The sequence below is a fragment of the Melanaphis sacchari genome, unplaced genomic scaffold, assembly GCF_002803265.2.
Source record: "Melanaphis sacchari strain LSU unplaced genomic scaffold, SCAv2.0 Contig7_pilon_pilon, whole genome shotgun sequence".
NCBI classification, from domain to species: Eukaryota; Metazoa; Arthropoda; class Insecta; order Hemiptera; family Aphididae; genus Melanaphis; species Melanaphis sacchari.
Window position 1 is genome coordinate 6762485 of NW_020271560.1, and position 14744 is coordinate 6777228.

The 14744-nt window shown below is 25.0% G+C and overlaps 1 protein-coding gene across 2 annotated transcripts in view; it reads right to left on the reverse strand.

The window, feature by feature from the left end:
* Positions 1–4644: 4644 nt before the first annotated feature.
* LOC112601745 overlaps positions 4645–14744 on the reverse strand; it is a 77559-nt gene continuing 67459 nt past the window's right edge. For both annotated transcript variants that reach the window (XM_025349511.1, XM_025349512.1), the window contains exons 6-7: positions 5847–6093; positions 4645–4945 (exon numbers count right to left, since the gene is read on the reverse strand). In XM_025349511.1, coding sequence (XP_025205296.1) covers positions 4869–4945; positions 5847–6093 — 324 coding nt within the window. In that variant the 3' untranslated portion in view covers positions 4645–4868. The remainder of the gene's footprint in view (positions 4946–5846; positions 6094–14744) is intronic.

The following is a 14744-nucleotide window of genomic DNA, read 5'->3' on the forward strand; positions in this document are numbered from 1 at the left end:
AAAGAAGCCCAAACGAATAAATATACTGCGTGTGTAATAAAAATCTGATAAAATCGTTGGAGAAAAATAACCATACTGATGAAAACGCACTCTGGTCAATATCCGAATCAAATCGTTTACTCTCTTGTCTGTATCTCTTATCTGTACATGGTTATATATATATATTATACCTATGGTATTCCTTTATATTCAAATCTGTTTCTAGGTACTTAATTCATACAAATAATATCATTAAAAAATATTAAATAAGTACCTATTGTTTGCAATATTTAATGCTTTTCATATTTAAAGCTTTAGCCTTAGTGCTGTTTCAGTCTTTATTGTCGTACCTACATATAATTGTAGAGGCGAAGTGTCAAAGTCTATAATTTGTACTGTTATATTTATTACTATTAAGGGTATAAATTGGAAAGTGGTCGTATGCATGCATAAACATTTTCATAACACCTATAATTTATTTAACACCTGTCAAACAAATATACAGATATTAGCTAGTAATAACCGATATTCAAGTTAGTACTTACCTTTTATATTTCGTCTCAAATTAGAGTAACTTCATATGGTGACCGATTTTCGACTGATTCTGTCATTATAATAATATACTATTCAGTTAAATCGATTTACGTCGACTTTTGTTGTCAGTTTTTGTTTATGACGACGGGTCGTGGCCAAAAAATGATGAGGGTTGTTAATAGACATGAGACTTGAGACTTCTATTCTTTCAAATTTAAAAAGTGCAACCACAAAAACGTAAAGCCTTTTTTTCAATATTTGTATCATTTTGTAGTACCTACATATTATTGATAAATTGTACTTATATTGTATTTAGAGTAATAATATAATATGTTCTCATATTTTCAGTTTATCAAGTAAGGGTAGTGTAACCACTGGGTGACTCCTCTCATCACGTTTTCATGTAAATACTCTTAATATCACATATTCTTATTGTCCCTAAAGGAACAGATTGTATAAACCTTATAAAAATAAAAAAAATAAAAATATTTTCAGCTATATATATATATATTGGTAAATGATCAAATATGTTACAGCAATAATTCACCAGTTTATCAATACTAAATATCGTGAGGGATATTATAAATTATTTTTAAAAAAAGAACGAGTTTAAAATAAAAATAATTTACGTACAACAATGATATTAGAATGTTAAATAAGTAATTATATCTTTTACCATAGATATTTACATGAGTATCCTGATATACATATAATGTATGAATGTTCTCAATATTTAGTGAAAATAATGCGAAAGTGTGGTTGATTTGTAGATATATTTACAATTTTTAAACGTAATCGAACAAAAAATATTTTTTCTATCGTTCCATGACAAATTAAAAACAAACATAGTTCTATAACATTAAAAAAAAAAAAAAAATAAATAAATAAAACCAAGCGGACTTGTATTACAATTAGTACCTATCTTGTCTGTTATATGCAAAACACGGGTATCTAATATTTATTATGTATTTAAAATAATATTTGGGTAAGTACACAATTTAAGATACAGGTCATAAAAGTGTAAGTAGTCCATATTTTATTTAATTATATTAGCTATGTTATGGGTAGGAGATATATCAATATAATATTATGCTGCTGAATTCTGTCCATCGTTTATAATACATATATCTCTGTTGTTATTGACTATTTTCTCAAAAACCTATGTCGTGTTTTATATACTTACTTATACACACCAGGTGTCCTTAATAGCCATTTTGACAAAACGCGTTTATTCGATCGATGGCTTTGTTGTAGTGCAGCCCGTTGTCACATTTACATGCAAATTCAAAATCCAATTTCAAACAGAAGAAATTGAAATGCTTTCGATCTTAAAAAAGGTTAATGCCTGTGCTTTTTTTATTTTCTGCGTGTTGCTAAATATGCAATAGGTAATGTTATCATATTTCTCCTACACGTATATAGATAGGTACATACTCGTATTATACCTAAACAAAGTAGATGCGTTGTACTGCATATTTTCATTTTAATATTTATCTAGGTAACTGGTAAAAAATACTATGTTTTTCTGGTTTTTTTCAATAAAAAACATTAAATATGAAGTCATAGGTATCTGTTATATCTAATAATATTATATATGAGGTAATTTACCAGGCATGCTCACCTCCATTTTTTCCTTTAACAACGAATTTATTTGTTTTCTAACTTTGAAGTTTATATATATATATTAAACACAATATTCTTAAGTTCTTGATATTTTTTTTATCTACTATATTTAGGGAGTGTACTGTGGCAATACAAACTTCTTTTATTCTAATTAGAATTCCCACTTTTTCATTGTAAATAATATATTGAATATATTTTTGAAATTTTTTATGTACCTACCTAATTTAAAAAACGAGTATTTTTAAATTATTTAAACATTTACACTTAGGTTGGTTTTATAAAAATATAATATAAATGTAGTATTATAGTATTGAATCTCATATTTATTGTATTTGGACCATTTAAAAAAATGATAAATGTTGATAGATTTGTATTAATTATTAATATTTTCAAACTACCATAGCTCCTATAACATTGTTTTAAATATATTATTCTTTTCACAAAAAGTTAAATAACTCGAAAATTATTGTTAAAATTTTAATTTTAATGCTTCGTAATTTTCAGAAATATTATCCACCAAATATTAAATAATTTACTGTTCTCATTTGAAAAATATAAGATTTTATCTCCACAGAATATAGTCTCCTTAGTAGTACATACAATCTGTAGAATTTAAAGTATAATAATTTTTAAGTAAATTTAAAAATTTAAAAAATCAGTTTTTGCTCAATAGTTAATTGTATTATTGAAGAAAAAAAAGGATCGAATCACTCTGTACATCTATTGTATTTAGTTAAAATAGGTTATGTAGGTTCGGGGCTTGATACGGACGAGGCACTCAAACAGAAACGGCAATCTGTTAACAGGCAAACCATACGCACAAAAGGGGGTCGTCGCAGTACATGTAAGTGGTTTCTCGGCGACCTGCTTGCGGAACACGACAGTTGCGAGAGCTGGAACGCCGGGTTCAAACTTCGTACCACGGAACCCAGAGTAAGCCCCGCCAGGCCTGCTTGCTAATAGCACCCTGGCACTCCGGGGGGCGACGGTCAAACCACGTGCGACCGCGGGTGTTCACCGAGTGCCCGCGCTCGTCCGTGGCGGGACCGCCGCTTTCGAGGAAGGACTCGTAGTGGTTGTGGAAGTACCGCCTTAGCAGAAGGGATTTGGACGGTGTTTGTCGGGCTCTGGTCGCAGAGCAGCTCATTATGACGTCTGAGGTAAGGTAGCGTTCTAGGTGGGCTTTCAGGGTGCCTGGCACCTATATAATTTCTATATAATTTTTTTTTATATATATAAACGTATAAATAGTTATTTGATACTTGTACGTGCTATTATTGATACCTAATACCTATAGCTATTTATATTTTTGTAATATTAATTTATATACTGAGGTCCTAGGTATTTATTTTAATAATTTATTAGTACAAGGTTTTTAATAAATGTACCTATTATTTACGAAAAACAGAAACGAATACATTGCAGACGATTAGGTAGATGAAAGTAAATTGAATAATGAAAATTGAAAATAGCCGAAGCATTGCCCCTGTGACAAATTTATAGGCTATTAGACAAAGAAAGAATATAATAAATAAACATATTTTTTCAGCTTCACTTATTTCACCAAGACATTCCATTCATTATTTTTTGTACGTTTTTATTATTAATATTTTAATGGTTTGATTTTTTTCTTTCTATTATTATAGTACGGATTATTGGGTAAGTGTAGGTGTTGTAATATTTTTAAACTTTTAGTTTATATAGTTTATACTTTTCTGAGATTTTTTTTATTAATTTGTAAGCTTAATGTAGCATGTGTATACAAATATACGTCGATATTTCTTATGTACCTATGTTAACTTATTCGGACACATGGGACGTAATCTTAGTTTTACACCAATGTACAAACAATTTAAATATATCCTATAAATGTTATCCTGCTAATCAACTGTATACAAAATCACGCAAAATTATTAGTACGAATCCTTGTTATCTTATATATTAGCTATATTTTCAATTTTCTTTGTAGATTTCATAATTTCTTCTGAAAATTTGTATCAATCCGGTATTCATGTAGGTATAGGCGTGCATCCTATGGCATCAGCTAATAATTTCCAAGGATAATTATTTGGGTAAGTAGGTATTACAATATTATTATTTACTCATTTGTTTTTATTTTATTCAACCAAAATATATATTGAATTTTCCCACTTGTATATTTCTAAAGCTTAAATATGTTTATACATTTACAAAATATACATAACTTTATTTAAGTGTTATCCCAAAAGCCCATAGAATCTTGTTTATTATTGTAACAATAATACGGCATATTGCTAATATATTACTAATTTATTTTATGAATAACAGTCTCCAAGGTTTTAATGCTAAAATAAAATGGTTGCTTGTTTTTGAATTTTCGAGTGATTTTTGACCAGATGATTATTGACAAGAAAATTATTCATAAGTGTTATAGAATAAATAACAACAATAATTATTATACCAAATATTTTTTTTTATTTTATTTTTTTTTTTTTTTTTATCAGCTTAACAATAATAATTACACATAATCAACAAATTAATAGAACACAATAACTTTAAAAAAAAATCTAGTGCTTGCACGGGTCATTAGGTAAACATCATTAAAATATATAATATATTTTTAATTATTATTTATCTTATACATTATAAGACTATATCAACTTTCTATTTATTATTTTATATTTTATAGTATTATTTGAATAATTTATTGTAACGTAGCCGGTCAGTTCAGTTTCCAGGTATGAATATTATAATTACAGAAGTTTGGTGTTGGCGATAAATAACATGATGAACATAATCAACGCCCAATTCTGCAATCTTGGAGCTTTACCTAGAAGTTAGAAACATTTTTTTGATAAGAACAAATGGTTAATATTTATAATGATTAGTGGTAAAACATATTTAATTGTATTTGTCTACCACTCATGTACTTGTAACAAGACATGCAAAAGAAAATAAACATTTACAAAGCCCGATAATAATAAAGATTGGATATCGTCATATCGAGAATAGCAGATATTCTTACATTTTAGTGTTAATTAGCTACATACATTATTATTATAGTAGTAATACTTCTAGACACAAGAGAAAAAATAATACTTTCTAATTGTTTTATTATTCTATTTTCATTATTGTAGTAGTACTGTAGCTATTAATAAAACATTTTATATAATATGTTCTAGATATTTTATAACATAATAATATATATATTACACAAGATATATGGTGTAAAATTTTCATAAATGAACTATGAATAATGTTTAAAAGTAGATAACGAAGAGCTTTTTAATGATGATAGCCTTTCAATTTTATTTTAAGCTTTAAAAATGTTTGACTTTCATAACATTTGTCTATAATTTTACTATCAATATGTTTAAACGTGTTATTACTGATTGTCGATGTGTAGGTACTATACAGTATAGAAGGTATATTATCAACCCAATAATTACTGACGGTATCAAATAAAATGAATAATATAATATATTACAATATTTTTGTGTACATTTTGTTTTAAAATAAGTTATTGTTAAAAATAAAAATTATAGTTCAATAATAATATACTCATTACGAAATCCGTTTGGTTATAAACTACAGCTAGTTTTTTACCTATACTTATCAATATTAGGTATCTACTATTTTTTTGCACACGTTTTGATCAAAATCGAACCTATTAGATAGATTGTTAAGTAGGTAATAGTTTTTATAATTTTTAGTTATTTATCTTATTTTACCTGTAGAATGTGGTGACAGACTCGGAGCGATGACTTGTGCTGATTTTGGTGGTGCGTTGTCAACTAGTTCTATTTCAGACGATGCTTTGTACAAGTCGAATTGAGAAATTGTACACATTACTTTAATACGACCAGTCGGAAATAACAATGTACTAGCTCTTGTCATTAGATAGGATCTCATTATTACTAGTTCGGAAACCTTATGTTCAAATGCGGTTTTGATACGCACCGATTTCATAGTTTCAGCCTATATTGAGTAAAAACAATAGTAGTAAAAAAAATGATTACAATATGTTTCATAAACATCATACATATGTGTATAAATTATATTTATATTTTTTTTAATTGCCATCAAGTACTATCTCAGTTGATAAGGTAGTTGATAGTGTTAATATTCACTTTAACAATAAGTTTAAAATAGTATATGTGTAACACGTGTATTTCGCCCTAGACTTACCGTATACAGGGCCACACAACATAAGTGCTATATTTTGTGATGCCTCTGTCACTTATCGATATTATCACAGTAATGGTATTTATAATTTATGGATTATTAGAATCACAGTATATACTATAGTCTGATTAGTACCTAAAGATTTATACATACTGTTACATAGTTTAAACTTAATTTTTGCATACCTATTATATTTTTAAATTGCTTATTATAAATTGTAATGTATTTATTTTTATAACAGAAAATTATGTTTAAAATTATCTATTTAACTCCGATATTTTTAATATTATATTTTTATGGAATATTGACCTGTTGGATAATATTGAATTTGAACATAATAATATTATTTTGGGCCTCACGTAGGTTTTTTCGATATTTTAGTTTTAAAATAAGTTATGAGTATTTTAAATTTTGCAATCAATTTACAATTTCAAGATGATCATAATTAGGTTCTTTTAAAATTAAAATATTTAAAAAGTTTACGTTAGGGCTTAAATAATATTTTCTATTAAAATTTGATCATAGGTCAAATTATTCTAATATTAAAAACAATAGAGTTAAATCAATTTTTGAATATGATATTTCCTATTTTATATGTTTGTTAGACAGTGACGTTACATGTGATTACAACGTTATCTTAAAATGTGGATAACTGTATCCAATCATTCGAATTATTTTAAGTTATTAGTACGCATAGTAATTTATGTACAATTGTATTGTTAATAATGCAATTAGAAACAGTCTAGTTATACAAAAATGAACTATAAAAACTTAAACATTTTTAAAAAGCTACAAGGTTATTAAAGGGGGTAACTGACTGTTAAATTTGCATTGATTACGTCTCTGACTGTTACTTTATTAACTGTTCTTGTCATTTTAAGTGTCTCAAGTGTCTAGATTTGCCGAACTCTTTTATAGAACAGCATGAGAGTTACCAAACTATCAGCTATTTTATGATTAATTAGACAAAACCAATAGTGGCGTGAAAGTATTTTTATAAAGCTTCCAGTTGATGGTGAAGAGGAGGTACTATAATAGTACGGTAGTAGGTAGGTAGTGGAAAAATGAAAAGTCTCATGAAAAATATATGTTTATACCACTACTCGTATATCAAAAAGTATTTACTGTCCGGTGGACGAAAAATGTAATTTTTTTAACGTTAAAACCGATACAGAAAATTATAGTTTCAGCGTAACTGTGAAAAGAACCCTATTAAAAACTTTATACTAATTAAGTAAAAATTGTTGTTATCTGTTATAAATTTAATTTTGAATAACCAAAATTGAAGTATATTTTTGATTCAAATCACGAATATTTACATTTTGTCACCTTACACTAGGTACGTAAAATTATAAAACTAAGCAATAAGTTAAAAAATAAATATTATTATTATTATTATGAGTTATAAATAATAATTAACAACTAATAAGTAATAATGGGTATCTGTTTCAGATTAAATAATTTAAAAATGCAATCATTCACAAAATTAACATAGGTATTAGTGTTATCCTAGTATTATAATTAAATGTGGGTAATTAAATAAAAAAATTAACTTAAGTTAATTAAGTTAATGCTAAGACTTAAGAATTTAGAGTGTATATACAATTTTAAAGTTTTTATGAAAATGAAAATAAATTAACTTTATTCAGTTAAAAAGAATTTTTTTTTTAAATTACTATTTGAGTTACATATTATGTAGTGATTATGCAACTTTCATTTGTTTTTTTTTTTCAAATGATAAGTTTAGTTTTATTAAGAATATATCCTATATTATTTTTATTGATTTAAAACTATACTAACTACAGTTGTAGTTATTAGTTAGTAGTTAGTCAGGTAGGTAGGTATAGGTATATAAAAATAATTTTATTTAAGCATTATTTTTTAAATAAACTGAAAATATCTAAGGTATTATAAAGGATGTTTTAACTAGATAATTTGGTTACTAAGTTAATTATAAAAATAACTATTAAATTAAAAAATTAAATTTTCAACTAATTAAAATTCACCTTTAGTTGTAGTTTAGTTTATATAATGCATGTATGCGTATTGAGAATTTTAAAATTTAAACGTTTTATAACATAGTCATATAGGTAGTAAAAACAAGTTTAAGAGAGCCCATATTTTTTTTATAAGTTTAATTTATAGAATGCTCTTAATGTTTTTACAATAAATTACTTTTTTTTTACGAGGGGAAAAAATAAGCTAAATAGGTACTTATAGTTGTAGAAATAAAACCCTATCTATTATATCACGTAATAATTATTCTAGGTATATGATTGAAATGTATTATAAAATACATTTTTAACTTTGCTAAAAATTAAATTGATTTAATAAATTATGAAGTATATTTTGTTATTATAAATTTATACTAATGTCTGATAGTAGCAACGACGTAATATTATTATTTACAATAATTTCTCAAGTACCGGGATTTTATGAGTTATACTCTATAGGTTAGATATACTTTATAATCTGATTTATAAAATATCGGAAAAAATAGATCAAATGTGAGTATTGACTATGATTGTACAAAAGGTGATAAATTTAGTGAACCGAAAGCGTACCTTGGGTAAATATAATAATTGAGTCTTTATAGGGTATTTACGTTTAATTATATAAAAGTTTTCATTTTAAAATTTAAATAAGTGTCTATCTATTAAGTAATTTCATTTTTATTTAACCACTTTGTTAAATTTATTTATGTAAAAGAATAAGAATAATATTCTTAATAATGAGTAAATACAATTATGTATCTTTTTAATTAAAAAGAATATATCTATAGTATTTATAAGAAGGAAAATAATGTTTATGATAACAAACCTTATTGAAAATATAGTAAAAACCGTATTGCTTTGAATAACTCAAAAGAAGACTAATATAAGACTATAAGTCAAAGCGTATATCAAATAAAATCAAGAAATAGGTAATTAAGGTATATTTTTTTAAATAGTTTACACAAACAACGATGAAATTTGAAGTCTAAATATTATATTAGTATCAAACACAAGGTAAGAGAAAAAAAATTCAAATGTTATTTATGTTACTTACACAATGCATATTAATAAAGTCATAAATTAATTAATTGTATTTTTTTATTAAAAAAAATATATTTACTTAGTGAGGTTGAGGTAAGAACGCGTCTGTGAACGTGAAAAATAAAATTTTATTTTTTAAACTTAATTTTTCATAATATTTTTGAGTAGTAAAAATACTTAAATTTTAAAATGTTGCAGTGATTTCTGGTAGTAAATTAGATCTAATTGATACTTCAGGAAGTAAAAAAAAAAGTTTATGCAAAATGCTAAATCAGTTTTCATCAAAATTGATGTCTTCGTTTTATTTTAATTCATGAAAGAATAATCGTAGAAACTTAAAATTTTTATTAACTATATAAAAGGTACTAATGATATATATTTACTAATTTATGCGTGGTGTATTTTTATTTTATATTTAATCACTAATAACATTATCACCATATGTTTAAATTATCATTTTTATACCTATATGGTATAACTTTCAAAATATTTTTTTAGCTATTTAATCAATCAATTGATGTTTTTAAATATCAATAAAAAAATTTTCATTCAGTTAAAAAGGTTGAATATTTAATATAAAGTATTTTATAAATTGTCCACATATTAGTAAAAGAATATCAAAGATATACCGGCAAGATTTTTTTTTTTCAAGCACTTGAAGTTAAAAATGTATTATTTGTAAATTATTTTTTAGTAAAGTACATATAGTACATGTTTTGTTGTAATTTAGTAGTAGGTTCTTTATAAGTAATTCATACTGAAATCAAAAATATAAAAAAACTTAAAATCACATTTTTTTATTTTTTTAAATAAAAAATAACGAATTTGTTATTTTACTCCAATTTAAAAATGTTATTGGTAGGGGTCTCAAAGCTTTTGGTTAATTTCTATATTATTATTTACTACACATAATCCTATTTTTCAAAATGTATTTATTTTTTTATATATAGTTTTAAAATTTTTGTGTTTATTATCACCTTTTGAGGGAGTAAAATGATTGAATTTTCAACTTTGAAGGTGGTTTTTGGTAACAAAACGAATTTAGTTAGTATATTTTTATAATTAAAAAACAAAATTCGCGAAAACTTAAAATTTTGATGTATAGCACGAATTTTACTGTATTTGATGAAATTTTCGAAATATGTAGATTATTTACACTTTTTTGCGATAATAATAATAATATTAATATATTAATTATATGTACGTATAAATGCAATGTTTTTGAAAAAACTTTAATCAACTTATCACAGTACTAATTTTTAAATAAATTACTTTGATAGTTATATCAAAATAAAACATATACAATATAATAATAATATAGACTTACAGATTGTCACTGTTCGGATAAGTTTTTCATATAAAATAATACAAAGTATTTAATTTAAATTTCATACATTTAAACAGTAATTTACTTAAGATAGCTACAATACAGAAAAGTAGTGCTTAAACGTTGCTTAAATAATTTCGATTAATTCGTAATATTGCACAATATTTAAAATTTCATTTTAAAATGTTCATAATATTTAAAAATTATGTTTTACAGGAAATTAATGCTGGTGACAGATGAAAGTATTATTAAAAAGCGAGAAGATTGAAGATTTTTTTTTAAATTAATTAATTTTACTAATATCTATTATTTATTTTCTAGCCCCCAGCTAGATACTTTATTTTATAATAATTATTAGTTATTAGTGTTGCAATATATAAATATAACACTAATTTAAAATAGTTTACTCTTTATTTAAGTTTAATTTAAAGATTTATTAAATAATAATTACGACAGATGCCTGTTATTTTGAGATCGTGTATTTAAACGTGTTCTTTTATAAAACAAGTTAACATGAACGTGAACTTTTACATTTTTTACGCATTGGATGTGAACGTGAACGAATTCAATTATCAAGTGAACTTTCCCTTATTGTATTGTGTTTTCTACCTGTATAAAATTACAATAAGCAATACATATTATACGAAAGATATAAATACTGGATTGTTTAACTGAAGGAGATGTCACTATCTCAAAATCGTTAAGGTTATGTAAGTATACATACGGATTGAATGTGTTTAGTTTGCATTGAAAATTTTTTATATTTTCGCATAACAATTTTTAAATATTATATAATTTATATACATGTCCGCAAGCAATATATAGGTACTCATAGAAAAAGTTTGTTAATTTGACGTAAAAAAAAAATTATTGCTAATGAAAAAAAAAAATCCTGCCCAATGAGTGATATTTAATATTAGTATCGACATTATTACTTTATATAGGGACCATATTAAATTAGTTAAAATATTTATGTTTAATGTCGTGAAATTGCCTGTGGATGACTGACGCGAATATCATTTTGAAAAATGTACTTGTATTTTGTGTTTTAGCTTCCCAATAATTCGGAAATAACCCGAATAACTGTCGCCGGATTCGAATTAATGATGCAAACACGATGGTATAGATACGAGAACTCGAACCACAAAATATTAATTCTATTTTGAACGGTTAGGTAACATTTTAATATAACTCTGGGTATTCACAATTTATTGTTTGCGTCACTGTATGTTGCGACAAATACATACATGGTAATTACTATTATGGCGTGTTTGTGGTAACAGGTAAACGTAAAAAAAATAAAATAAAAAGTACAGTATAGGAACATCGTTTTCCGTTTTAAAATTGTTATTGTTAAAACGTAAAATTTCAGTCGGTCGGGCGTGCGAGCGCAATCGTATGCACCGGGTAACAGGAATCAAATAATAATTATTGCTCTAAAACAGACACGCTTTTTAATGCTGCTGAATTTTTTACGTTGTTTACTCAATTATTTGGGAAACGCAGTGGATGATTGAAAAGTATTTATTTTGCTTGCAATTTCTACGGTACAAAACAAGCGCGTAACAGGATAATTATGTTTGTACAAAGCTGAACGTTTAACGCTCATCAGTGGTGAAAATGCACGGAAGGGACAACGTGCGAGAGTTATGAGGTTAAATGGTAACTGTTGAATATTAAAACGTTTAATAATAATTTAAACTTTGGCATTATTTTCGCGTTTTACCTAGAACTCAGGCCAATGGTGACGATTTATTTCTGCAATTTATTTACGCGCGTTATATGCAATTATTGTCATACTAGCACGGGTGCAGTGCGTGTGGTTTGGTTTTCAGCCGTCAATTATTTTTCTGTGTACATGGCAATAAATGTAAAAACGTCCAAAACTACTACGCAGAAAATGTGCGTTCTAAACGACAAATGTTGTGGGCTGAATACGATTTAGAGAAATAAGAGGATTAAAAGGTATATCAATTATCTAAATTCTACATAGTCAGTAGTCACACAAAATATGTCGTGTACATAAAATAAGAAGTCCCTACTGATTAATTTATAATTAACGTATAGTTAAAAATATGATAGCTAGAGACTTGACGTTTTCATTGTATCTTCGTATTACTATGCAAGGGTACACAAAGAAAGGATTTTTGAAAATTTATATTTTTAAGAGGGTTTTATGCATGAATTTGTTGGTTCATGATTAACAAATACATTTTTTCTCATATAAGATTGCCATTGATCACAGAGAACAATATAATGATCATGATTGATTATAATTGTAGACCTATATTTTATATTTAGTCAAAATTTCCATTGATTATTGAGTTTAAAATCTGAATAGTTAAAACAATGGAATTTAAGGTGGGGTAAAACAACGCTCATTATTTAACTTGTCATGGACAACGCTGAACAACATCAGATAGTATTTTATAAAAACGAAAATGCATACATAGGTACCAACTCATCACTCTACCTTTACGATTGTACTTACTCACTAATTTGACATTGTAATATTATAATAATATATCAAATCAGTGGTTTTCAAGGTAATTTAAGTATCTCGATTACTCGATCTATATAATTCTACAGTGTTTTAAGGTTGTTATGTAATTAAGTTTTTTTCTCATATGTATCTCAGACAGTGCTTTATTTTATTGTTTATGAGTTATTACTTAACGAATGGTTTAAAAAATAAATAAATAATTTTATACCTATATAAGAATGATGAATAAAACTGATATTGAAATGGGAAACTGGAAAATATAATTCAACAATGCACTTAAAAATTACAGAGCTTTCTAAATCCAAAATATATTATAAACGAATAAATTTATATTTAATTTAAAATATTCACTTTATAATAAAATTATACTGTATCTTAAAAATAATTAACATTTTTTTTACGGTAAATATACACGCTCGTATATAACCTTGTACAATTTTGGGGTTTAAAATTTGATTTACAGGCGATCACTAATGTTAACTCTGTAATTGTTTGTATAAATTATGTATGTATCTAAATCAGAGCATGTAATTGAAAAAAAAAATTATTATACGTTATTTACAATTAAAAAGTTATACAAATTTTGAGTTTATCTGTGTTCATAATTTAAACGTTATTCAACTTTTGCGTTTATCGTTATTCAGAATTAAAACTTTATTAAACTTTTACGTTTATCGTTGTGTAGAATTAAAATTTTTAGTATATTTTATAATTTATAACTATTAAATAATTGGAAATTAATTATTTCTTTTAATGATATACTGTATATTATAACGTTTTGCGTTATGTTTTGTTTAATGATATATCATATTATATTTTGTTAATCGTTATGTTTTTTTTTGTGTTATTTAATATTATTTATATCTATCGTTTTTTGTTATGGTTACACTTACAAATTTCGATCGTTTTTTGTCAAATATAACGTTATAATCATAAAATTTGCAAGCCTTGATTTAAATAGATAGAAATTGAAACATTTTTATACTTAAAATAAACAGCTGCGCAATTGACTCAAAAGTGATTATGTTGGATATTAATTGTACCATTTAGTTACTATTAATATGATTTGTGTTTTGAATTTTAAATTTGTTTAAGCCTAAGTATTAATGTTTAAAATTTGAAATGAAAAAAATGTTTTTTTTTTTTTCCATTATACTGATTATTTCATTTCTTTCAATATTTTAGCACCTGAGGTTTTTTAAAAAAACTTTAATTTAAAGCATTAATAATGCAAAGAAAATTAATTAAAGTGATAAAAACTTTAGATCGATGAATTTCAATGAGGTATAAAAATATGAATTTTTCTGTTTTGAGTGCAATTTTCCTATCAATGTTTTCATCATAAAATATAATGGAATATATTCCTTTATTACTATAGATTTTATTTAAATTATATATTTAATAGATACATTTATTATTGTTTACTCTTAAATTAAAATACATTTTTTAGTAGATATAAACAAAATTTTATAATTATCCAAATAAAACAAAATACGGTTTTTAAAGTTAGGAATTTTAAAAATTTAACTAAATATAACCTTTTTGATTTCTTGTTTATTCAAAATAATGTTAATTATTT